This window comes from Ursus arctos, unplaced genomic scaffold (assembly GCF_023065955.2).
Source record: "Ursus arctos isolate Adak ecotype North America unplaced genomic scaffold, UrsArc2.0 scaffold_21, whole genome shotgun sequence".
Lineage (NCBI taxonomy): Eukaryota > Metazoa > Chordata > Mammalia > Carnivora > Ursidae > Ursus > Ursus arctos.
Window position 1 is genome coordinate 15,849,304 of NW_026622886.1, and position 25,927 is coordinate 15,875,230.

The 25,927-nt window shown below is 37.0% G+C and overlaps 1 protein-coding gene across 9 annotated transcripts in view; it reads right to left on the reverse strand.

Annotated features, from left to right (window-relative positions):
* The window catches only part of APAF1 (apoptotic peptidase activating factor 1), a 79,880-nt gene that overhangs the window by 38,831 nt on the left and 15,122 nt on the right, over positions 1-25,927 (reverse strand). For 7 of the 9 annotated variants that reach the window (XM_026499834.4, XM_057316530.1, XM_057316532.1 and 4 more), the window contains 11 exons: positions 24,050-24,162; positions 23,817-23,948; positions 21,864-22,102; positions 21,301-21,468; positions 20,235-20,366; positions 16,425-16,538; positions 15,768-15,952; positions 12,241-12,367; positions 10,935-11,060; positions 8,484-8,615; positions 5,032-5,157 (listed from right to left, as the gene is read on the reverse strand). In XM_026499834.4, coding sequence (XP_026355619.1) covers positions 5,032-5,157; positions 8,484-8,615; positions 10,935-11,060; positions 12,241-12,367; positions 15,768-15,952; positions 16,425-16,538; positions 20,235-20,366; positions 21,301-21,468; positions 21,864-22,102; positions 23,817-23,948; positions 24,050-24,162 — 1,594 coding nt within the window. Of the gene's footprint in view, positions 1-5,031; positions 5,158-8,483; positions 8,616-10,934; positions 11,061-12,240; positions 12,368-15,767; positions 15,953-16,424; positions 16,539-20,234; positions 20,367-21,300; positions 21,469-21,863; positions 22,103-23,816; positions 23,949-24,049; positions 24,163-25,927 lie in introns of those variants that run through there. The other 2 variants (XM_057316534.1, XM_057316535.1) reach the window with 2 other exon arrangements.

Below are 25,927 nucleotides of genomic sequence, written 5' to 3' on the forward strand. Positions count from 1 at the left end.
AATGGAACCTACTGAACAGCATAGCTTAGCTTTGCCTACTTTAAACATGTTCAGAACACTTACATTAGCTTACAGCTGGGAAAGATCATCTAACAAAGCCTATTTGATAACAAAGTGTTGAATATCTCATGTAATTTATAAAATACTGTACAAAAAGCGAAAGACAGAATTGTACTATAGATACAGGCAGGTTGCAAGTGTATCGGTTGTTCGCCGTCCTGACTGCATGGCTGACTGGAAGCTACAGCTCACGGTCACTACCCAGCATCACAAAGGAGGCTCATACTGCATATCACTATCCAGGGGGAAGATTAAAATTCAAAATTTGAAGTACAGTTTCTATTGAATGTGTATCACTTCTGCACCATCATAAAGTTGAAAAATCCTAAGTCAAACCATTATAAGTCAGAAACCATCTGTAGATATATCCAAGATCAGATAGGTAAGCTGTATCTCTAAAATGCAGACAGAAACCAAAACCAACAGAGAAAACAGCAACTATACATGAATATGAATTTTTTAAAAGAAACTATTAACACTCACAAAAAGATAAAAGACATTGCATCCATGAAACAAAAATAGGAAAAAAGGAAACTGATCATAAGAATGGGTACTTAAAAACATGACAACAGAAATTAAAAATCCAACAGAAGGATTAGAAAGTAAAGCTAAAAAATAAAGCTAAAGAAATCTTCCAGAAAGAAGGGCAAATGGACAAAGAGAAGGAGAGAAAAATAATAACCAAAAAAACAAACAGGAATTCAAGAAAGAAAAAGTAGAGAAGAATAAATCAAAAAAATTAAAGGAAGCCTATAGAACTGAAGTATTTGAATTTCCATATTGAAAGAAGCCACCGAGGGACACCTGGCTGGCTCAGTCAGTTGAAAGTCCAACTCTTGGTTTTGGCTCAGGTCATGGTCTTGAAGCTGGGGGATCAAGCCCCAAGTCAGGCTCTGTGCTCAGTGCAGAGTCAGCTTCAGATTCTCTCTCCCTCTCACTCACTCTGTCTCAAATAAATATTTAAGAAAGAAAGAAAAAGAGAGAAAGAGAGACAAAGGGAAGGAAGGGAGGGACGGAGGGAGGGAGGGAGGAAGGGAGGGAGGGAGGGAGGAAAGGAAGGGAGGGGAGAAAGGACAGGAAAGGAACGGAAGGCAGCCAGGCAGCCAGGCAAGCAGGCACCAAGTGCCAAGCACAATAAATGAAGACAAACCCACACCAAGGCACACTATCATGAAATTTTTAAGAAGAAAAAATACTGGGGATAAAGAGAAGGTCTTTAAGAACAAACCAAGAAAGAAGACAAGAAATCTAAGAAACAGGGTTTCAAGTCAAGAGAAAAGCAAAAGGAATCACCAGGATAATAAAGGGAGATCCCAAGATGGCAGCTGGATGCTGAAGTAGTTTCACCAATCAGAATGGAGCAAGACCCAGAACCCTCCAAGAAAGTTATTTCCAAGAAGAGAAAATTTATCAAACACCTGATAAGTTTGAATAACTTAAGCAATTTAGACAAGGGATAATTTGAAGGTGAATTAGTGACAAGCACATTAGAAAAATAAGCATAATGTGTTAAAAAAAATTACAATGTTAAACGTACAACACATTTTATCCCAAGGAAAAACAAGCTGTATCAGAAAGGAAAAAACTCATACTACATGACTCAACTGTGACCAGTTACAATGATATAAATCCTGGACGTTGATCTAATCAAAATCACAAAACATACAGGAACCACAAAAGGGGGTCAAGTTTGGGAAGAATATAATATGTTCAGTGTGGAGCACGGTAAGTTTGAGGCACAGTGTATTATCTAAGTGAAAACGACTAGCAGATGGTTAGAGATGCAGGACCCAAGCACACAAGAGAAATGAGGGCTGGAGGTAACACAGCTGAAAGTCACTCACAGAAGAGATGAGAGTTCAAGCCATGGGACTGATGAACCGGGATGAAAGAAAGGTAATGAAGCTGGTATTCAAGGTTAGATGCTTGAGGAACAGCTATATTTAGTGGGCAGGTAAAAAAGATAAAGAAGGGGTCAGAGAGATAAAAGGAAAAAGTAGAAAACACTGATGGCAGAAGAGGAGAGTTTCAAAAAGGAAATATAGTTGGTTGATGGGGGAAGAAGTGAATACTGGCAATACAACAAAAAGAGTAAGTCTTGGATAAAGAAAAATATCAGATGTCACACTAATCCAAAGAGCATTAACCTTTACAACAAAAAGAATGGAGACTGAAAATAAAACTGGATTTTGCATGCTTCAAGGAAATACAAGAAAGATGGGGCCAGGCTTAACAAGTTTTAAATACTGAGTGAATAGTGAGGAAATGGAAGCAAGTACAGGTGGCTTAAGAAGTCTACCAATAGGGGCGCCTGGGTGGCGCAGTCGTTAAGCGTCTGCCTTCGGCTCAGGGCGTGATCCCAGCGTTCTGGGATTGAGCCCCACATCAGGCTCTTCTGCTGGGAGCCTGCTTCTTCCTCTCCCGCTCCCCTGCTTGTGTTCCCTCTCTCGCTAGCTGTCTCTCTCTGTGTCAAATAAATAAATAAAATCTTTAAAAAAAAAAAAAAAAGAAGTCTACCAATAAAGGGAAAAACAGAATGACTATTTCAGGGGATAACCTAACCCATGAAGAATCAAAGGTTTTTCACTTTTTGGTTTTAGAAAGGCCCAAGAACATGTGTAGGCTGTGGGAAAGGATCCCAAAGAGAAGAAAAGCTAAAGATACAAAAAGAAAGAAAAAATAATCAGTGAAGCAAAGTGTGCAGGGGAAGAAGAAAAAAAGGAGCAGCAGGCATAAGTAGAGAACTTTCTGGGAACTGAGATGAGAAAAAAAGAAAGGGAGTTGGGACTTTTATGGCAATCTTTGAGGAGACTTATGGAGGAGAACTCTTAATGGGTGGTGTCAACCCTCTGAATAGATAGGAATGAGGTAAGGTAATCTCCAGAGAATGCAAAGGATGCAGTGACCAGATTGGGGGCTTAAGAACAACAGCAGAAGTCTGGAATTGGAACTATGATGGATACAGCAAATCAATTAGGAATGAACGGACCAGAACTTGGCAGCAAAGAAGGCAAGTTGAGCTACACACCTTAAATTTATAAAACAGATAAATAGTCTGGTTTCACAAATGTCTTGAACATTAAACAACCTAATAATAACGGAATAGTGCTAAGGAAAATGAAATATTCCCAGAACTTGGAATTAGCAACAGTGATAAGATGGAAAAACTTGACTTGAGATATAAAATGTCTTCTTCTGAAGTGATTCACTTAACAGAAAACAAGAAATAACAGGCTCATATAACTGAAAGATTCTCTCAGAAAAGGGTTGTCTTAACCTGTCCAAGTGCATTCTGAAAAGCCTCCTCTGGTATGGATTGTCCTAAAGGAAGAGACGGGTATTTAGTATTTGTAGATAACATGTCATAGAAGTCAAAATCTATTTACCTGAATATTCTACGTAAGAATGCTCCCAACATCTACTGACAGCCAGAAAATTCTTTAAAGTAGAATTCTACCCAGAAAGGGCTCCTAGATGCCCTGAAGTAATTTATACAAAAACGAGTTCTCTTCAGTCAGCAAAGAGAGATCAAAGATTCAACCAGAGGATCAGCATCAAGAGACTTCACCTTCCTGTGACTGAGGAGTTCCTATCAACGTTAACAAACCTCCTTCTCCAGTGGGTCTAACAAACAAAATAGTGCCCGAGAGGGTTCAAGTATTTCCCCGGAAAAAATATATGTCAAGAAAACGTATTGAGTGCATGTTTTGAGTACAATTCTGTAGTATGAACTTAATAGAGTACAAGAAGATGCAAGCTCTCCGCAGATCATAAATCTATATTCAATCCTATCAAAGAAAAGAAGACATATGAAAATGACTGAACTGAACAGCACAACACATTTACAAGTGGAAGTGAGAAGATAAACTGAACAGTTTCTATCAATATATATAGATAGAGATGGATGGATGTACCCAGAACCAGATAGAGGGATGTGATAAGAGGACACTTTCTGAAGAAGGCTTTGCATAAAGGTTTAAGGGTCGTTAAAAAAATATGGGCAAGTGAATTGGAGGCCAAAAATCCCAATAAAGACTAATGAAATATATATAGGAACAGTAGCTTGACATTAGCTACCAAATTATCTTGCCCAGAACAATTAGTGTTAAGGGGGCTAGAAGAAACAAACTGGACAGGAACAGAGGTAGCAGAATGATGGAAGGTAAAAAGCCTTATAAACAGCTGCACCTGATGAGCCTGGGTTTATCACGATTTATAATGTGGTACTTTTGTGTCCCAACTGAAGGTGGCAAGATGAAAATAGAGATAGTTACTCTAGCAGTTCTGTACCAAGATTAGGAGAGATGGAGAACACATCTTAGAAAGCTGCTATCAAATATAAAGAGATGACAGCATGAACCACAGTAAATACTACAGAATGAGAGGGGAAAAGGTAGACCGAAAGACTAGGTCAAAGATGGATTGGACTTAAGACCAAAGAAAGAAAGGAGAATCAATGAAGAGGAGACTAGAATGATGGCAGAGACAGGAACAATAAAGAAAGTGGGATTAGGATCTTATCTGAGAAGGTGAAAATTTAAAGAATTTCATTTTTTTAGGACTACAAATTTCAGGAGGCTGAATATACTTTTTTCCCTAGTTCTGAATTTTTCCTGCATAGGACTTCTGAAGAACAGGAAAATATAAAATAAATGGTCTTTACAAGTAAAATAAAATAACATAAAATAAAAGTAGGGCCTTTACAAAGTTCACCCCACAGACCTCAAAATTTTATGAAGCCATAAATACACACTTAAAAATTAAGAATTCAAAATATATGAACTTTAAACCATAAGGCAGTAAACCATTCATAATCATTATAACAATCAATTACAGTTATATTAAATGTGCTCCTGGAAGTTGAAAGAAAAAGCTCTTCCTGTAGAAATGAGAAAAAGAAAACCCTATTTCTATAACCAAATCATAAAACCACAAAATTACAACCAATTTTAATAATAAACAAAAGCGTACCTTTAATGTTCCATCAGCTGAACAACTAGCCAAAAGCTTATCATCTGGTGAAAATCTGCAATGATTGACTGAATTTGTGTGGCCAAACATGGTATTTCGACATTCTTTTTGATTCAAATCCCAGAGCTATTTAAGAAAGAAAAAGATAACTAAAAAACTAGTACTGAATAAGGAAAAGTTAGAAATCCCATAACGTTCCTTCCCTCCCATTTAAGCTTTTTCAATTACAGAAAAATGTTCAACTCATAGTAATGCAAAGGTGTCAAACACAAAGGTAAACTTGTGATTACCAAGTAATGGGGCAGCCCTTAGATCAGCACCTAAATCTGTTAAGGGACCAAAAGCTTACCTAGGCTTTTAGTCTGAGCACAAAGTAACTAAATAATTACTGCTTATTTTAACAAAGTAGTTTGGAATTGTTATTATTTTATTCAGCTCTCTAATAAGTAATACATAAAATGCTACCAAATTTTTTAGTTGCTGGGTTACCCAAATGGTCATTTCTAAGGTTTCCCAATGCAAATCCTGACTCTACTTATTAGGCTAAAATCTATTAATGCTCTAAATAATGACTTGAAAAATACGAAGATAGCAAAGATAGATATAAATACATTTGACAGGAAATAGAAGAGGCTTGAAGAGCAAGTTAACACCTCTAGGAAGCAACCAACCAAATCCAGAATCCACAGGACAAATGACTCAATTTCTCTAAGTAATCAAAAGAGGCAGAGGGAAAGGAGAACTTCTATAGAATAAAAGAGATTTACGAGGCATAACAACTAAATGTCACCTGAAATTTGTATTGATTCCAACAAATTTATGGCAGAAAGATATGGTTTTTGGGGGGCATTTGGGGACTCAGTCAGTTAAGCATCTGCCTTTGGCTCAGGTCGTGATCAGGGTCCTGGGATTGAGCCCTACATCAGGCTCTCTGCTCAGTGGAGAGACTGGTTCTCCCTCACCCTCTGCCCTGCCCTTGCTTGTGCTCTCACTCTCTCTCTCAAATAAATAAAAGTCTTTAAAAAAAAGAGATATATATTTTTTTAAGAATGATGGGGAAGGGCACCTAGATGGGTCAATCAGAGGAGTGTGTGACTCGATCTTGGGGTTGTGAGTTCAAGCCCCACGTTGGGTATAGAGATTACTAAAAATAAATAAACTTAAAAAAAAAAGAACAATGGGGAAAAGTGAACATGGACTAGACAGATCACAAAACTATTATTTATTATGTTAGGTGTGACAATGGCATGGTACTTCGGTTTAAGACCTCAGATATGCCAAAAAAAAAAAAGGGAGGGGAGGATGAAGAATAAGATTGGCAAAATATTAGTAATAGTGAGAGCTAGACAATGGATACCACAAGGTTTTATTATTGTATTCTCTCCTTTTGGGTATGTTTGAAAAGTGAATAAAATATAAATAAAAAGGGCTATAATCCTCTCTGGGGATTTATGCTAACTATATTAAACATGGAAGAAGAAATCATCCATCCCCAAAATTAATATTGACAAAAATCCTTTGGAAATGACCAGTGAGGTAAGTCCTGTTCTTCATGTCCACCTCCAACCTAGACTTCTTTATCCTAGTCCCAGGTAAATCCAATTTTTCAGATACGGCAAGTCACATGGGGCAGCTTCAGATTTACATATTTTCATTGCCTTCTCTCAGTTCAAGAGTCACAAGAAGTGAGTTCTAATTGTCCACGTGGTAATACAGGTGTGGTATGGCAGATCTTAAAGTAAAACTTGTCCTTAATTAAAATTGTTGACTAACCAATAGAACCCATAGATCTCTCTTAGCTCTCACATCCTAGAGCTTTTTGTCTGTAATTAAAATGAGGAAACATAAATTTCTTCACCCTACAAAATGTTAATAAGAAACATCAAAAATTAATCATAAATAATACAGAAGTCTTAGTTTTTTAGAGATGGATTTATTCAATAAGGTAAAGCATATCTGAGGAAAATGAGCTATGATTATAAGACTACATTAGTCTGTTATTTTAAACCAATCCAGTGTTTTCAAATTGGGCTATGCAGGCTTCTAGGGATTCCAGAAACATGTCTGAAAGGGGCTACTAGGAGGAAATAAGAGAGGGAACAAGCGAGTGTACAAAAGCAAGCTTAGGGGCACTTGGGTGGCTTTGTCAGTTGAGTGTCTGACATACGCTCAGGTCATGATCTCAGGGTCCTGGGATAGAACCCCGCGTCAGGCTTCTCGCTCAGCGGCTGAGCCTGCTTCTCCCTCTCCCTCTGTTCACCCCCAACTCCCCCACGCATGCACGCACACTCGCACACACTCTTTCTTTCAAATAAATAAATAAAGTCTTAAAAAAAAAAAAATCCAAGACCACACCCCACTTCAACCAGAGCAATGGGCTTTATCTCTTACACACTGAGCTTCTCTGTAAGTTTTCTTTTGGAGGAAAAAAAAAAAAAAGATAAAGTTTCAGCTTCCTGAATTGAAGGGGAAAGGGAGGACAATTTTCAATATTTTCTAAAGTTTTTTAAAATACTGTACTTAAATGTCAAACACAGAGTCTATGAGGTTTTTCAAACTGAAATGGTTTGCCCAACCCTCCCAAAAATATAATGTCCCTTTGCAAAGATGGTGTGACATTAAAAAAGACAGGGCAGAAACCAAACCAAAAAACAATCCAAAGGAAGTTAGTGAATCCTTCTGGAACCCCCGAGAATTTGATCTAGCTATCTTCAATATGCCACTTCAGAGAAGAAAAAGATATAATCTTTTATAATTTGTAACTACAAAGCATTATCAAACATATATGAAATGCATATCTGTTTTTGGTTTTAGTTTCTTTTTTTTTTCCTATCAGCACCTTTTTTTCCTTCCTCCTTCTAATAACAGAACCTCTCTTCTGAATCAAGCCCCACTTATAATTCAAGTAGAGCTGACCTCACCTCATTTGTCCCATTTCTACATGGATAAATTTGTAATCTTTGACCAATTCAAGGATTCCATCCTACTGGCCCACTAGGGTTATTTAACAATGAGCATATAAGCCAAACCAGTTCAAATAGTCTTCTTTAAAATTAAATCTATGGGACCTGGGAAAAAATAAGTTTCTCCTCCTCTGTGACTATAGCTATAAGACCCATGTAAGCCTGTAAGTGAGAACAGCCATATTTCCTGCCACACAGAAAGAACATGCCTGAACCAACAAAGAGAGAAACAGAGCCTAAAGATGGAGAGGAGATTAGGCTCCAAGAATATAATTTAAGCATCTGGAATCAGTTATGCCTAAAGCCATGCTCCCCCTAGACCTTTCAGTTACATGAACTAATAATTTCTTTTTTTTTTTGGCTTAAGCTAGTATGGAAGTTCCTATCACTACAACCAAAAGAGCCCTGATTAATACAAGAGAAAATCGAAAAAGATGTTCTGATGCATCTATCAAATTTGTTTACACAATTATCATTATCCACACTTACTTTGAGGAAGCAGTCACTTGATGCAGTGGCTAAGAGAAGGTAATGACTGTTGTTGGTAAAGTGGCAGCAGTTGACTTGCTCTGAGTGCTCATCATAGATATGCACTAGTTCCCCTGTCATAGAATTCCAGATCTAAAGAGAATAAAGAATAAAATTTACAACTACCCCTTACTATGAAAGGGAGAACAGAAGAGCAAACAGATGTGAGCTGTTTTGTGGCAGATTTTCCCAGTTGGATATGAGGCTAATGAATACCCACCCCTTCTCTAAAATATGTCCGTATTTTTCCAGGATGTTTTTTAAAAAATTACTTGCAAGTCTACACGTGTGCCCTTTTATAGCACAATTAGAATCCCATGAAAACTACAGTCTTCAAGGGCAAGACTGCACATGTTCACATGAATGACAGTAGACAGAAAAGTACTATAAAAGGGATGGAATAATGGACTTTAGATCAGAAGGATTAAGTCCAAGTCCTGGCTCTACCATTTACCAGTCCTTAATTTATCTACATCACAGTTCCCTCCTCTGTAAAATGAGTATACTTATTCCCATCCTACACAATTCAAGCTACCAAATGAGATAAAGGACATGCTAAGTTTACTGCTGACTTCAAGGTATCAATAAAAAGTAAAGGCAGATGGATCAGTGAAAAAAATTAAGGCTTTAGATGCTGAGGGAAACCTAGCTTTGCACCCTGGCTCCCTTACTTATCAGTTAATGTGAGCTTGGGCAAATGACTTCATCTCTGAACCTATTTCCTCACCTGCAAAATGGGATCAATACTTATTCTGCAAGTTGTAGTGAGAAATTGATACTGTAATATAACAGAGTGTGTAGTATAGGGCCTCACACAGTGTTAAATTCCCAAGCAGAAGTAATCATCATTCTAGTTACTATGTAAGACAACAAAGCAGTGTGTTCTAACAACAAACAAAAGAAATAAATTACCCAGTCTTCACTGGGCTCTGAACTTTCCGGAGGTATTAATGTCCCTCCCACAGCATTTTTTTTTTTTTTTTTTTTAATTTCTAAGTAAGCTCTATGCCCATTATGGGGCTCGAACTCATGACCCCAAGATGAAGTATCACATGCTCTACCACCTGAGCCAGCCAGGCATCCTGCATTTTTTAAATCTTATCAAAGCACTCACCAGAGGTCCAAAGTATTTATTTTTAGAAAGTTCTTTAATAGACATTTGCACCTCTTGTTTTATATTTTGAGTACTTAGAAAATAGAAACTCAGTGTTATCTCCTTTTATTCCACATAGCTCTGACTTTGGAACTGCGCAAGACTGGCCAACTCCAAGTGTGACTCGGTAGTGGCTATGGAGTTAATCAACTGGTTGGTTGCAAAGCCACCTAGAGTTCAATCTATCAAGAAGTAGGTTTTTCCAAGGTCTTAATTTGTCTGGACACTCCCAAGTCTTCTTCAAGTAGGTACAGACCCCAGGAAAACTTCCAAACCAATTTTCTTGCTCCTAGGTCCACTAAGACCCACCCCATCTGGCCAGTTTCAACAGTTCTTCCTTCTTTCCTCCCTCCCTCCTTCTTTCTTTATCCTTCTCTTTCTTCCCCTCTCCCTCTCCTATTTATCTGTCTGCCTATTTATTTGCAGTACTCCCACCAAGTCAGGATCCACCTCTTTTTAAAAAGCCTAAAGCAAGGGGCACCTGGGTGGGTCAGTCGGTTGGGCATCCAACTCTTGATTTGGCTCAGGTTATGATCTTGGGGTCATGAGATCGAGGTCCAAGTCAGACTCCACACCCAGTGGAGACTGGGATTCTCTCTCTCCCTTCCCTGCTCACACATGCACATGCTCTCTTAAAAAAAAGAAAAAAAAAAAGCCTTAAGTGAGGTGTTTGGGGTGCCTGAATGGCTCTGTTGGTTGAGTGTCCAAATCTTGATTTGAGCTCAGGATCATGAGATGAACCCGGCATCAGGCTCCACACAGCATGAAGCCTGCTTAAAATTCTCTCTCTCTCTCTCTTTCTCTCCCCCCGCCCCTCCCCCACCCCAACCTCCCCACTCTGCACTCCCGCTCTAAAAAAAAAAAAAAAATCTGGGTTGCAGTTCATAAATTATGTATTTTACAACAGGAATCCAATCTCAGACAGTAATTTTGTGCAGCAACACTTTCAATCACAATGCCCTCAAAGATTCCAACTGATATTTATCCCATAGACCTATCAATAATAAACAGTAGGGAAATTCATTAATTTGTAATTGTTTCTCCCAGCTGTCTGGTAAGTATCTCAGGCTGAGAAACCTAGACATTTTTGCTGGTGCTTAAAAATAGTGTTAATTTGCAGTGGATAAAATCTGGTTTGCCTCAAGTTAGTAGATCAATAGGCAAGAGTCCTTTACCCCTACTTACCCTAGTCCCTCTACTATGGAAGAAGAAAATGAATTCTACGGTAATTACAACTGAAGAGAAAAATATTTCCATACCTTCACTTTTTTATCCACTGAGCAGGTTGCTATAAATCTGTCATCTGTAGAGAATGCACAACAAAGCACTTCATCCTCATGAGCCTTGATTTCTAGCAGTTTCTCTCCTGTTTCAGCTTTAAACACCTGCACAAGCAACAATAAAGTTTTTTACCATAAACCAATGGCCACCATTCGAAAAAATCTTTCTTTAAAAGATCTTAATCCACATTATTTTGCAATAGTAATGAACTTTGGCAAAACCACTCCAAAAAACAGAGTATCTGTCAGAATTTATATGCCTTAACATACAGAACTATCCCTTATTAAATGTTTGTAGGATCAATAAAAAGAGTTAGCAGAGTATAGCTTCAGTTCTTGAGATTAGTTTGGCAAAGTCTTTTTCTTTTTTTTTTTTTTTTTTAGTTTGGCAAATTCTTAAACAGAAAACAGTTCATTCAGTATGTTTTCTTTCTGGGGCTCAAAAGCCAAAATTAATAAAATTAGTAATAAAGCACACATATAAAAATAAGGTTTATAGTCATAATCTTGCAAAGACTAAACCTAATCTAAATATCAAAGTTTTAGCTAATCTGATCCTGTTTCCTTCAAAATCAAAAGGCAGAGCACAAATTTTAAAAAAACCACTCATTCATGTATCCCAAAAACAAACGAGAACTTAAATTCCTTCAAGCACCTTAGGAAATATCTAGTCCAATTCCTATTTATAGGCAGAAATCTGTGTCTGAACCTGTGATAAAGTAGGTATTTTGGGGTGCCTGGGTGGCACAGCGGTTGAGCGTCTGCCTTCGGTTCAGGGCGTGATCCCGGAGTTATGGGATCGAGCCCCACATCAGGCTCCTCTGCTATGAGCCTGCTTCTTCCTCTCCCACTCCCCCTGCTTGTGTTCCCTCTCTCGCTGGCTGTCTCTATCTCTGTCAAATAAATAAGTAAAATCTTTAAAAAAAAAAAAGTAGGTATTTCACTTAATCACTGTTTTTTAATCAGAGCTCTGTCCACTGTGCTATGGAGTCCTTACGTCTTTTAACAATTTGCATTCCCTCATTACGCTTAGAGGGCGCATGGATGACAGTAGCTGACCGCTAGGGTAAAAGGTACTTTTATGTCACCTGGCAACTTTAAAATTATGAAAACACACAACCACATCTTCTAAATTTCCAGAGAAAGCTTTCATAAAATGTTTAAGAGATTTGGATTTCTCTACTTCTAATGTGCAATTTTCTTCAATTTTCAGATTTAAATATATTCTAATATGCACAGTATTGGGTACATCCTCTTTGAATTTTTCTCAAGAGATATGTTTTACCTGTAAGGTTTTATCAACTCCACAAGAAGCTATTCTTTGACCATCCTCAGAAAAGCAAGCATGGTAAACAGCATCTGTATGGGGGCGGACAACTAAGCGGGAAAGATTCTTGATGTTTTTTTTGTTTCTACATACAAGGAGAAAATGAACAGAAACCCAGTAAGTAAAAGTAATTTTTTTCAGTAATAAAGTAAACTGCCTTTTAACATTGTTGTGTTGCCAAAAATACAAAATTCTTAAAATTAAGTTACCACCACGTAAATGACAGCACATATCTCCTGAAGGAAAAAAGCATTACGAAAGTGGCTTTTTAAGAGAAATGCTACCCTATATAAAGCAACCTGTCAGGTGCTGCAAATGTCTGAGTTGGGAGAAATCTAACTAATCAAATACATGTTGCTTTCTATTTTCCTTTGATACATTAATGATAACATGTGCAGAGAAAACATTATGTAAGGATACCTTCAAAAAAATCTCCGTTGTTTTTAAAGGGAAAGAAGCCAGGGCGCCTGGGTGGCTCAGTAGGTTAAGCAACCCGACTCTTGATTTCAGCTCAGGTCATGATCTAGGGTTGTGAGAGTGAGCCCACCACACGACTCCATACTGGCCATGGAGCCTGCTTGAGATTCTCTCTCTCCTTCTGCCCCTAGTCGCTCTCTCTCTCTCTCTAAAATAAAAATTTTTTAAAATAAAGAAGCCATAGCAAAACGAAGCTCATTCCCTAACTAAAGTATGACACTACACCCACCGTTAACGATGACGTACTTTATTTTTTTTTTAAGATTTTATTTATTTGAGAGAGAGCAAGTGAGCAAGCGAGCACACGAGCAGGGGGAAGGGGCAGATGGAGAGGGAGAAGCAGGCTCCCCACTGAGCAGGGAGCCCAATGCAACTCAGGGCTCGATCCCAGGACCCTAGGATCATGACCCGAGCAAAAGGCAGATGCTTAACCGACTGAACCACCCAGATGCCCCACAATGATGTACTTTAAATTTGCTCTTCTCTAACCACAATTATTCATAGAGGAAAAAAAGATAAGGCAATATCATTTTCTTTGTATCTTAATCTACTGAATACTAACTATTCCACTAGTGCAGTTAATATGTTATTTCTCATGGGTTAAAGGGGTAAAGTATCAGAACAGTGTCAGAATTTCATATACAAACACCCCAGTCACTTTGAGTAAAATAAATATGTTAACTGGCATTGTGCTTATTTTAGGAGTCAGATAAAGAGCAAATCTACTTCTACTACTTATTAGGTATGTAAACTTAGGCAAATTATTGAACCAGTAAGTTTCCATTTCCTCATATGTACAACAAGAGTAATGATACCTGCTCTAAACAGTGCCTGGCACATAAGGATGCCACTGTTATTATTCTTTAAAAATATTAAGCACACTCTACTCCTGAAACCAATATTACACTATATGTTAACTGATTAGGATTTAAATAAAAATCTGAAAAATATTAACTACACACAAGATAGACCAAATGAAAAAAGGGAACACAAAAGGTAAATCAGACTTAGCTCTTGCCTAGAAAGTATTATAGTTTACTAGAAGCAATGAAACAAACACCTATAAGAACTAAAGTGATGAGAACCTAGAAGAAAACCAGGTAAATTACTAGCAAAGATTAAAATATTAGACTAAAAAAGTACTCTCTCTTTCCCCTTGTTGTAACTACTCAATTCCCCAAAGGTCAGAAAAGTGACTGTCGCAGTGATGGGCTGTAACAGATGGCCAAAAAGTATTAAAGAAATAACAAATGAATGCATGAACAAATAATTTCTTTGAAAGCTATAATTCAGTCAAATTTAAGCTTATAGCAATCTAAACCTTTCTACAGGAAAAAAAAAATCCTTGTACTCAAGTAAAGCATTCTTTGAATACGACCTGGTCAAACCCAGTTAAAAGATTCAGCTGTGAATGACTAACCATTCTGTGAAAGAACATCACAAGTTGAAACGCAGTTGATGGAATGGGAAGAAAAAAAAAAAAGAAAAGCAAGAAAAAGCAAAAAAAAAAAAAAAAAAAAAACTCAACAAGTCTTAAGAGAACATGAACTAAACCTATGCTCATTTGATTATCAGACCAAGTATTAATTCTATTTCAACCACTAACCAACACATCATTTCAGTCGATCTTCCACAAATTTCTTTTGCAAACCAACTACCAATTATATGGACCAGGCAAAATGCTAAATGCCATTCTTAATAACTAATATTTATTGAGGACTTTCTATGAACTAGATATTGTTCTAAGCACTCTCTGTGTGTGTATATGTTTGTATACACACATACCTCATTTAATCTTCTCAATAATGCTATGAAAGAGCACTATTAGGTGAGAGAAGTTTAATAACTTTCCCTCATTATATAAACCAATAAAGCAGGGCTGGGTTTCAAGGCCAAGCAGTCTAGAACCAAAGTCTGTTAATTTTAACCTCCAAACTATTCTAAACTACAGAATGTATGGACTAGTAACAGAGAAAAATAGGCCATCACCATAAAGTGAAACAAATGCTATGATATAAAGTGAGCAAGTATTCTACAATACAGACAGGTTTACCCTAGCTTCAATGAATTAGGGAAATCACCCACGGCAACCTATTTGGAGAGAGGGCCCAGGACTAATAAATATTGCAGATATCAACCTAGAGTTCAATTCAGATATAAATTATACATGTGAAAAGACAACCATTCATGTTCATTATTTCTAGCTATAAGAGAAGCATGGCATACAGAAGGCGCTTGGAAAATAAAGCTAGACAGACCCAGGAATTAAATTCCATTCAACAAGCTACACGAGCTGAGTCAAGTCTCAACATCTCTGTGCCTCACTTTTCTCATTTATAAAATAAAGCAAATAATATTTACCTTCTAAGGTTTGAAGATAAAATGAGTAATGTGAACATATTGTATAGAACAGGCATTAAAAAGATGAGTTAACCATCTCCTTTTTCTAACTGATAATATTAAGGCAAGAGCAAAACTGAACAGTCTCTTTTAGGAGTTAAAATAATCAAAATTCAGTGGAAGTTTAATCAGGGCTATGTGAAAGGCAAAGGGCTAATCACTTTATATCCAATATCTCATTTCAATCTTCACAAAAATAATATCTCAAAGAACTGCTATCTCTATTTTATATATGAAAAAAGAACAACCTGTAATTTGTTTCAAATCACAAAACTATCAGGTTTCAGAACTGAGACGCCAATCAATGTTTGTGGCTTCAAAGCCCATGTTCTTCACTAATAAACTATGTTACAATAAGTAAACCATCTGGTATTATTATTTAGTATGACTGGTCAAAATGCCTACAAACATCTATTTCTATGGACTCTGAAAATATGTATTTGTCCTATGCTCACTTCTCCAGAACTTTTCAATAAGTAAGAATGCTTATTAAAAGTTCCAGCCCTTTCCAAAGTAGTTAAATCTTCCTGGAGTGAACTTATTCACTACCTGAAAAATAATGGCACAGTTAGCACTCCACTCCCTTTGGTTTCTCCTAACCTACTTACATCCACTCCAGGTAAAGCACTCCATGATCGACCTCCTGCTTGGCCTGCAGCTTAGCTTGCTGATAAACTTCTGAAGTTTCTGGTTCACAGAGACCCAGTTGTACAATATTAGGAAATGGCTGTCGTCCAAGAAGATGTCCATTTAAAGATAAAAATTCCTGGAAATTTTCACAGACTGCACAATCCTATGAACAAACTGAAATCTCTTAGAAATATAACCAGAACCAAAATCTGACATTTTTCTGTTTCTGTGATCTTGTCACTTTAAAGGCTTAAATGAGATATTCTCTATGTGAGCTAAAATTAAATAACCAACCATGAGGTAACAAATATATGGTGACCCTCTCCAGATTTTTAAACACAGTATAAAAATCTCATTATCCAAGTATTACTTTCTTAATACAGTCTTGTGTAAAAAAACAAAAAACAAAACAAAACGAAAAAACCCAGTGGTCACTTTACTTCCTCAACTTTCAAACCTCAATCCCATCTACATTCCCAGTAGGCTAAGAAGCAAAATAATGAGAATAAACTACGGTCAAAGTGAGGAAATTATGTCTCTTTGTCTTTTTATTCTGCTCATCCCCACTATTAAACCTAGAATTAAATGACAAAATGAACTGCCTTTTAAGAACTTATTTTTCATTCTAATTATACCTTTTCATCCAATATATGCCTGTATTCCACAAATTCATGAATCAGATGAGCAGGGCCTACAAGTTCAGTTTTTGCTTTAATCCAATCCAGGGAAAACATTAAAGCACAAAGTTCCTCAAAAGAAAAAAAAAAAAAAAGATGAGGATACTGTTAAAGACATCAAAGAATTTTTTTTTTTTAAAGATTTTATTTATTTATTCGACAGAGATAGAAACAGCCAGCGAGAGAGGGAACACAAGCAGGGGGAGTGGGAGAGGAAGAAGCAGGCTCCCAGTGGAGGAGCCCGATGTGGGGCTCGATCCCATAACGCTGGGATCACACCCTGAGCCGAAGGCAGACACTTAACCGCTGTGCCACCCAGGCGCCCCGACATCAAAGAATTTTAACTCTACCATCCTTATCTTTTTTTTTTAAATAAAGATTTTATTTATTTATTTGAGAGAGAGAGCACAAGCAGGGGTTGGGGGGGGCAGGGGAGAAGCAGACTCCCGGCTGAGCAGGGAGCCCGACTCAGGGCTCAATCCCAGGACCCTGGGATCATGACCTGAGCCAAAGGCAGACGCTTAACTGACTGAGCCACCCAGGTGCCCCTACCATCCCTATCCTAACACTACTGAAAGAAACTTAGCAGATAACTAGAATTTAAGGACAAAAAGGAAGCTATTTTAAAAGGAACCAAAGAAACATAAAATGGACCACACACCTTAAATCAAAATAAATTTTAGCTGGATTAAACACTTAAATATAAAATAGAAAACCTCAAAAAATTCTAGAAGATACAAGTAAATATTTTTGTAACCGTAGGATGAAGGAAACGTTTATAAACATGACACCAAAGCAAAAGTACAAAAAAAAAAAAAAAATAAGAGATGTGCACTTAACTACATAAAAACTCAAAAACCTTCAATATAGTTGAAAACAATATAAATAAAATTTGACAAAAAAGAAAAATATTAATTTACAGCACATATGATAGATGAGGGCTTAATATTTTTTTATAGAAAATTCTAATAAAATAAGAGAAACACCTTAACAAAAAAATAGGTAAAAGCAATGAATGAGACTAAATGCACAGAATAAAAGGTACAAATGGCCAAAAACCTCAGCAGTAATCTAAATGAAACAACAAAGATTCAGCGTTTTTTAATATCAGATTTCTAGGGACGCCAGGGTGGCTCAGTTGGTAAGCATCTGCCTTCGGCTCAGGTCATGAACCCTGGGTCCTGGGGTCGAGCCCCACATCAGCTCCCTGCTCAGTAGGGAGCCTGCTTCTCCCTCTGCCTGCCATTCCCCCTGCTTGTGTGCTCTCTCTCTCTCCCTCTCCCTGACAAATAAATAAAATCTTAAAAAAAAAAAAAATCAGATTTCTAAAGACTAAAAGCAGCAATAAGAATATTAGCTGGAGGGGCGCCTGGGTGGCACAGCGGTTAAGCGTCTGCCTTCGGCTCAGGGCGTGATCCCGGCGTTATGGGATCGAGCCCCACATCAAGCTCCTCCGCTAGGAGCCTGCTTCTTCCTCTCCCACTCCCCCTGCTTGTGTTCCCTCTCTCGCTGGCTGTCTCTATCTCTGTCGAATAAATAAATAAAATCTTTAAAAAAAAAAAAAAAAGAATATTAGCTGGAGTCAGAGGAAATGAACACTCTCACATACTGTGGATAGTGATGTAACTCAAAGCACCCTTCTGGAGGACAGTCTGGTAATCTGTATTAAAATTCTAACTGTACATACCATTTGACCCAGAAATTACACTTATAAAAATGTGTCCTAAGAAAATAATCAGACAAGTGTGCTTAAGCAATCTAACTGTACATACCATTTGACCCAGAAATTACACTTATAAAAATGTGTCCTAAGAAAATAATCAGACAAGTGTGCTTAAGCAATCTAACTGTCCATACGCCAACTGATCAATATACAATGAAATAGTACGCAGCTTCAAAAACCTTTCCACTCTACGTAAATTCAGGTAAAAAGACGACCATGAAATACAGTTAAGTGTGAAACAAAAGAGATATAAGACTATTTCTATTATGATCCTATTTTGGGTTTAAAGAACAAGTATGTGGGGGCGCCTGGGTGACTCAGTCGGTTAAGTCTCTGACTCTTGATTTCGGCTGAGGTCATGATCTCGGGCTTGTAGGATCAAGTGCATCAAGCTCTGCACTGGGCTTAGAGCCTACTTGGGATCTTCACTCTCCCTCTGAGCCTCCCCCTGCTTGCAAATGTACTCTCTCTCTCTCAAAAAATTAAGATTAAAATTAAAAAAAAAAAAAAGAACAGGTATGTGTACCTGAGCAGCAAAACACTCTGGAAAACTACACACAAAAGCATTAGCAATAACAGTCATTTTCACTTTCCTTTTAGTTTTTTTCCCAAATTTTTCCAATGAAAAAGCCTTTAAAAATTAGAAATTATCTTTAAAAATCAGGGAAAAAAGGCTAAAAAGGTAAGAATAAACTGAATCCTGTCACACTATCATACATACCAAGTTTTAAAAAGATGTACTGACCCAGTAATCCCACTTCAAAAAATTTTCAAAGGAAATAACATAGGTGCAAAGACAAACAACATTGTTCATTACAGCGTCATAAAGGCAAAAAACTGAAAACCTAAATGTGCAACAATTACAGTTTAAGTAAATTTGGCACAGATATTTATTGGAATACTTTCATTCCAAAGTGTACATTATTAAACGTAAACTATATTTTGCTAGGTGAAAAAAACGGGGTACAAGAATACACCATTTTTTTTAAACGAGAGAGAACATACCTAAGTATAGATAAATTACTCAAAATACAAATGGTTTTCCAAAATGTTAACATTTTGAATAGTTGGTAGTCATGATTTCAAATGTAATCTATGTGGTGATGATTCCCAAATTTTACTTTTAGTCCATAATTTCCCCCCAGAATTCCAGATTCATATACCCAACTATATACTCATTATTTCCAGTCAGAAGTCTTAATACATATGAGACAATATTTTCAAAACAATTTCCTAACCTTCCCTTTAGGCCCTGAAAAATACCCGGTCTGCCCACAGACATCCCAACCTCAGTTCAGGGCAACTCCATTCTTTCTGTTGTGCAAGCTTGGAGTCATCTTACAATGCACACCAAATCCATCACAAATCATGATGATTCTGTATCATCACTTTCTCCTTCCGTGCTGAGCACTTACTACTCCCAACACAGGGTAAATTTACCTCCCTCCCCACAGAATGTAAGCTCAATGACAGCACGGACTTTGTGCCTACGGTATATCTTCACAACGAAGACTAGTGCCGTAGCTAACAGGCACCCAATAAACACTTGCTGAATGAAGGAATATAACTTCCCATTCTCCATTTCCTCTCAAAGCCTAAAAACACAAATCCATACTGCCCAAAAAGGAAAGCTACTGGTAAGAAAAGAGCGAATTTTTAGGTGGTTCATTTACTACAGTTACTAAGGTACCTTTTTAAATCACCATAGGTAAAAAGTATAACAAAAACAAAAATACTTACATAGGCTATAATCCTATTTTTACTAATAAAAGAAAATTCTAAACATAGGATGAAATAAAAGTGAGATAAAAATAATAATTTTTAGGGCACCTGGGTGGCTAAGTGTCTGCCTTTACCTCGGGTCATGATCCTGGGGTCCTGAGTTGGAGTCCCACTTAGGGCTCCCTGCTCTGCAGGGAGTCTGCGTCTCCCTCTGCCCCTCCCCCACTCGTTTTCGTGCGCGCGCTCTCTTTCTCTCTCTCTCTCAAATAAATAAATAAATAAGAGTTAAAAACCAATAATAATTTTTAAATGGGTCACCTTACTTTGTGCATATTGGCACTAGCCATGTGGTAGGCCAGAAAATTGTACCAATACATGCAGTCCTCCTGATCTGGTGAAAGAGTATGTGGCTGGTAATGTTTCTGGAACTGAGTGATTATCTTCTTATGCAGATCCTGAAACCCAAATGAAACATTTTAGAGGACAGAAACAATTTCATAACCTAAGCATCACAGTAACTACAGCTTACAAAGCTTTTTAAAAGTGTGCAGAGAATCTACCCACAAAATACTTATTAATTACAAAAGGAAAAAATCAGTAGCTTCACAGTGGAGAAACTAGCAGGTACCACTTTAACCAAGTGATCAACATTAACATCACTGACAACAAGACATATCGACACCCTGATATGATGCACTAAGAAGGACGCAACACGACTTCTGTAGTACTCTTGCCAAAAATATATAACCTTACTCTAGTCATGAGAAACCATCAGACAAACCCAAACTAAGGGACATTATACAAAATAACTGGCTAGTATTCTTTAAAAGTGACAATGAAAGATAAAGAAAGCAAAGAATTTTCAGAGACTTGAGGAAATTAAGGAAACATGACAATTATACGCAATATGGGATCTTTTTTTTTTTTTTTTTAAAGATTTTATGTGTTTATCTGACAGAGAGACAGCCAGCGAGAGAGGGAACACAAGCAGGGGTAGTGGGAGAGAAAGAAGCAGGCTTCCAGCAGAGTAGGGAGCCCGATGCAGGGCTCGATCCCAGGACTCTGGGATCACATCCTGAGCCGAAGGCAGACACTTAACAACTGAGCCACCCAGGCGCCCCACAATATGGGATCTTGATCTGAACCACAAAAAGGGCATTAGAAGGAAAGCTAGCAAAATCTAAATACAATCTGTGAGTTATTAACAGTAGTCTAGCATTGTCAATTTTCTGTTTGATAACTGTATTATAATTATGTAAGATGTTAACATTAGGGGAAGCTAGATGAAGGTACATGAATAAAACTCTCTCTGCTGTTTTGCAACTTTTCTATAAGCCTAAAATTATTTCAAAATAAAAAAAATTTAAAAACGTACAAAGATGCAAGTACCTGAAGCTGGTTGCGATTCTTCTCTATAAGGAAATCTACTTGAAGATCATGTAAATAATAAGAAAATGATTTTCCATTCCGATCACAGAATAAGAGAGACTTATTAACAAACTCCTGCAGTATGTCTTCAACTTCTTCAGTTTCCATGTCCCAGAGAATACACAACACCTAGAAATCATTTTAAGCATTGAATATACCACAAAACTACAATTACCAGGACTGCAGATAAGGTGTTAACACACATGCACACACAAATCGTATCTTAAAGCCCTGAATAACAGTACCTCCACTTCATATGAAGAAGCTCAACTATTCGTCAAGATAGAAAATAGAAGTCAGATGCTTCTCCAGCCTCACTAGAACTGAGAATAGGAAATAATCTGAGTTCAACATCAAGCTCATGATGGAGACCTAAGAGCTGTGGGATGTTTACACCCCCTCACCCCACCTCAGTGACACAGGTCTTAACCTTCTGATATCCTCTGTAACAACATCCTTGGTACTGTATCAAAAGTTACATGCCATAAATATCCAAGGACAAGGATTGTTGGTCCTTCTATTACCTTTGTAGGCACCTTAACATCCTTCTGAAGGATGGAAAGATCTGTGTAATAATCTTTGATGTCCTCTCTGAGCATTTCAACACTTATAGACATGGCTTCATCCAGAGCCTCATAATCATAAGAAGAAGATTTCCTTATTCTCTTAAACTGCTTATTCTGAAGTTGCCTGAGGTAGTAATCCCAACGGTTGGGAAAATCACGTAAAAGTGCACCAATTAAAGACACTACAAGAGGAGAACCTAAAAACAGAACAAAACAACAAAGTCACTGCATTAATATTGTCTCATTTCAAAATTACCACTGAGTCACTCTATTCTTAAACAATCTCTGCATGTTATCCAAAGCCTTAAAATATTTATAACTCTTGGATTCACTTTAGATATTTATTCTAATAAAGCCATTAGAAATAAGAAAAATTCCTCTAAGGATATTCATAACAGCATTATTTAAAATAGTGAAAAATCTTAAACAATAACAGAGAAATGACTGAATAAATTGAAGTTGCCACAATATTATGCCATCAGTAATTTTTTTCAAAAGATACTTAATGACATGAGAAATGTTCAAGATTTGCTATATGAAAAGGCAAGATTCAAATTATGTATTCCACTGTAATCTCAATATTTTTTTCAAAGTTTTATATGTCTTAAAAGACTGAAAGAAATGCTCTCATGACACTAATAATTATCAAATTATGGGTAAATTCTTTTTTTTTAATCATTTCACACATTTTTTCAAATGTCTCAAAATGGAAATGCATCACCTTTATAACGAATACAAAGTGTTCTTTTCTAACATATTTCTTAAGTCAGTTAACTCAATTGGAGTGCCCGGGTGGCTAGTCAGTTAAGCATACGACTCCTGGTTTCTGCTGAGGTCATGATCTCAGGGTTGAGATCATGCCCCAGGCGTGGCTCCCCACTAAGTAGGGAGTTGGCTTCCCCTCTCCCTCTCCCTTTGCCCCTACCCCTTGTGTTCATGTGTGCAGCTCTCTCTCTCTCAAATAAATCTTTTTTTTAAAAAAGTCAATTAGGGGCGCCTGGGTGGCTCAGTCGTTAAGCGTCTGCCTTTGGCTCAGGGCATGATCCCGGAGTTCTGGGATCGAGCCCCGCATCAGGCTCCTCCGCTGGGAGCCTGCTTCTTCCTCTCCCACTCCCCCTGCTTGTGTTCCCTCTCTCGCTGGCTGTCTCTCTCTGTCAAATAAATTTTTTTAAAAATAATAAAAAATAAATAAAAAAAATAAAAATAAAAAAGTCAATTAACTCAAAACCAAGTATCTATTTGATGGCAAAAGAAACAAGGTCTACTGAAGTATTAACAACAGTGGAAGAAGTAATGTTAAGAGCTGACAGATGTGACTTTTTAAATTTCTGTATGTCAAATAAATACTATAAATGAAATTAAAAAGCAGACAAAAAACTAGGGGAAAGTATTTGCAAAAATATGGCAAAGAGCTAATAGCTTCAATAGTTAGAATGTCTAAAAATCAATTAAAAATACTTCTATCACAAAGAAAAATTGAGTCAAGGATAATTTCTTGAAATGCAAATATTCAACAAACCAGTAAAAAGTTTAACTTCACTAATAAAAAATGCAAATTAAGAGGACAACACCAGTTTTTACCTATCAAATTAGAATACTATTTTTATAAGATCCCAACCAAAAAATGTATAACTCTCTCTGATTCTCACTATATTTTTTATTCTTTGGCAGAAGTCATGTCTTCATCTAACCCTTCCCACTAACATATTATGGGCGTTCATTAAATATTATTTTAATGAATAAATGAATACCAAAATATTATTATCTACTTAGGGTGTCAGAGAAGAACCTAAAATACTAAATATTCTAGTAAAGTTTCTGGATGTTCATGTGCTAAATATTCAATAGCTTAATTCACAAAAGGGCAAAATTAATCTCTCTATAACTCCTTCATACACAAAACAACCATACCTTTACATTCTTTTATAATACTGTGAGCTTGCTCTGGCAAATCTGCTTTCTTCATACTAACAAAAAGGGATAAAATTTCAAGTCCTTTTTCTTTTCCTAAGCCACTCTCCACAGAGACTACGTATTTAGGACCTGCAACAAAATCACAAGATATAATAAATAATTTGGTTTAAATATATTTAAATCTAATTGAATTAAAACATAAAGGAAGTAAAAAGTAAATTAGTCCTTACCCATTACTGAATCTGTAACGCTCTTGTCTCTGGTTGTAAGAAGAATTTGACACTGATTGTCAAAAGCTTTTAATACCCAAGGATCCCAAATATCATCCAAGATCAACAGAGACCTAGTTAAAAAAAAAACAAAAAAAAAAAAACTATTGAATCAGTAATGACATTTATTATTTTAAGCCTCTTTTAAAAAAGGATAATGCCACCTTAAAAAAGGATAATGTCTTAAAATTTACAAAATAAAGATGCCTATTTCATGGCTCTTCCTCTTTTCTTTGCTATATTCCTTTCACAATATACTGAATCAAATAAGGACAAAAAATTAGAGACTATCCTCTCTTCCCACCCCAAAACAATGAATGCATTTTAAAGTTAGGGAACCTATAAAAAGTGAACTGTGTGTACCTTGTAGGTGTTAAAAATTGGTTGCCGAGTGCCTTAAAAGAAGTATCCAGGTAATGAGATTTTTCTAATTCAGTCTTAAAGCACCAAAACTAAATGAGAACTGGGCTCAGGTTAGCATTAGAATCAATCATATAACAATAATGATAGTTGACCATTTTTTACCTACAAAACTAGCAATTTCATATGTTCCAACCTGATAAAATGCACTAGCAAGAATACTACCCTTCATTTGGTACACTAGCGGGGTTTTTTCCCCATCCATAAATCAGTTTGTTTATTTCTAATGACAAAGAACCTCTGTGCGAATTCTTGATTGGTTTCTCCAAAAACTTTTTTGAGCTCAGCAGAACAGATGGAGAAAAAATACAACTAAAAGCTGATAGCATAATTATACACTAGCATTTTTATTCTAATGGCACACTACGTCTGTGCACTACAAAAAAAGATTCTGGGTACACATACAGCCTGGAAAATTGCAAAAGTATAAACCAAAATGCTGAGAGACAGACAAAAAGAATGACTTTATAAGCCATGGTCTGATACATCTGATAGCACTTACAGTATTTTTCTAAATAGAAATCACTTTCATTTTCGCACAGTAGGGAAGCAGGACTAGGGAAAAGTTACTGCACAAGAAAAGTGGTAATATTTAGTGGTCTTGAGGCCCCTGGGGGGTTGAGTTGGTTAAGCACCTGACTCTTGATTTCAGCTCATGTCATGATCTCAGGGTCGTGAGATGGACCACCGCGTCGGGCTCCATGCTGGGTGTGGAGCCTGCTTGAGATGCTTTCTCTCTCTCTCCCTCTGCTCCTTCCTCATCCCTATCTAACAAAGCAAAGCAAAGCAAAACAAAACAAAACATAGTGGTCTCGATCCCATTTCCTCAGGAAAATCAATACCAGTGGCTACCAAGAGGAGGGAACAATAACAGAGGGATCTGGAAGAGAAAGAAACCAGAAAGGAGCTTGTCCTCTGTAGAATCACCTAAGAGGCTTTTCCCAAATTACTACTCTCACCCAATATTCTGATATTAATCCCCTTACCAATTTAAGAATCACAGCCATATTCAGCCACTGCTACATATGAAAGTGTACTGCATCATCAGCTGCACTGAGGCATTAAAAAAAAGTTTAGAGCCATTACCTAATTGTCACCCAATTTACTGCTGAACTCCCAGGGAAGGCTTAATTCATCCTTGTACTTGCAGCACTTGACCCAGAACCTGGCACAACACTCAATGTTGGTTAAATGAACCAACGAAAGAATGGCTGTTAGATCAGGGAGATCAAACTGTTGACTGAATCCCAGCTGATTAACTACTGATTAGTTACTAAGCTACTGTCTGCCTTCTGGCTAATGAAAACTGTGAAACAGTTGATAACAGTGTCTGGCACATAATTATAATGATATTTATCGAATGAATTAAAATAAATCAAACTCTTCAAGTTCACAGAAGTAGAAGAATTACATATATAT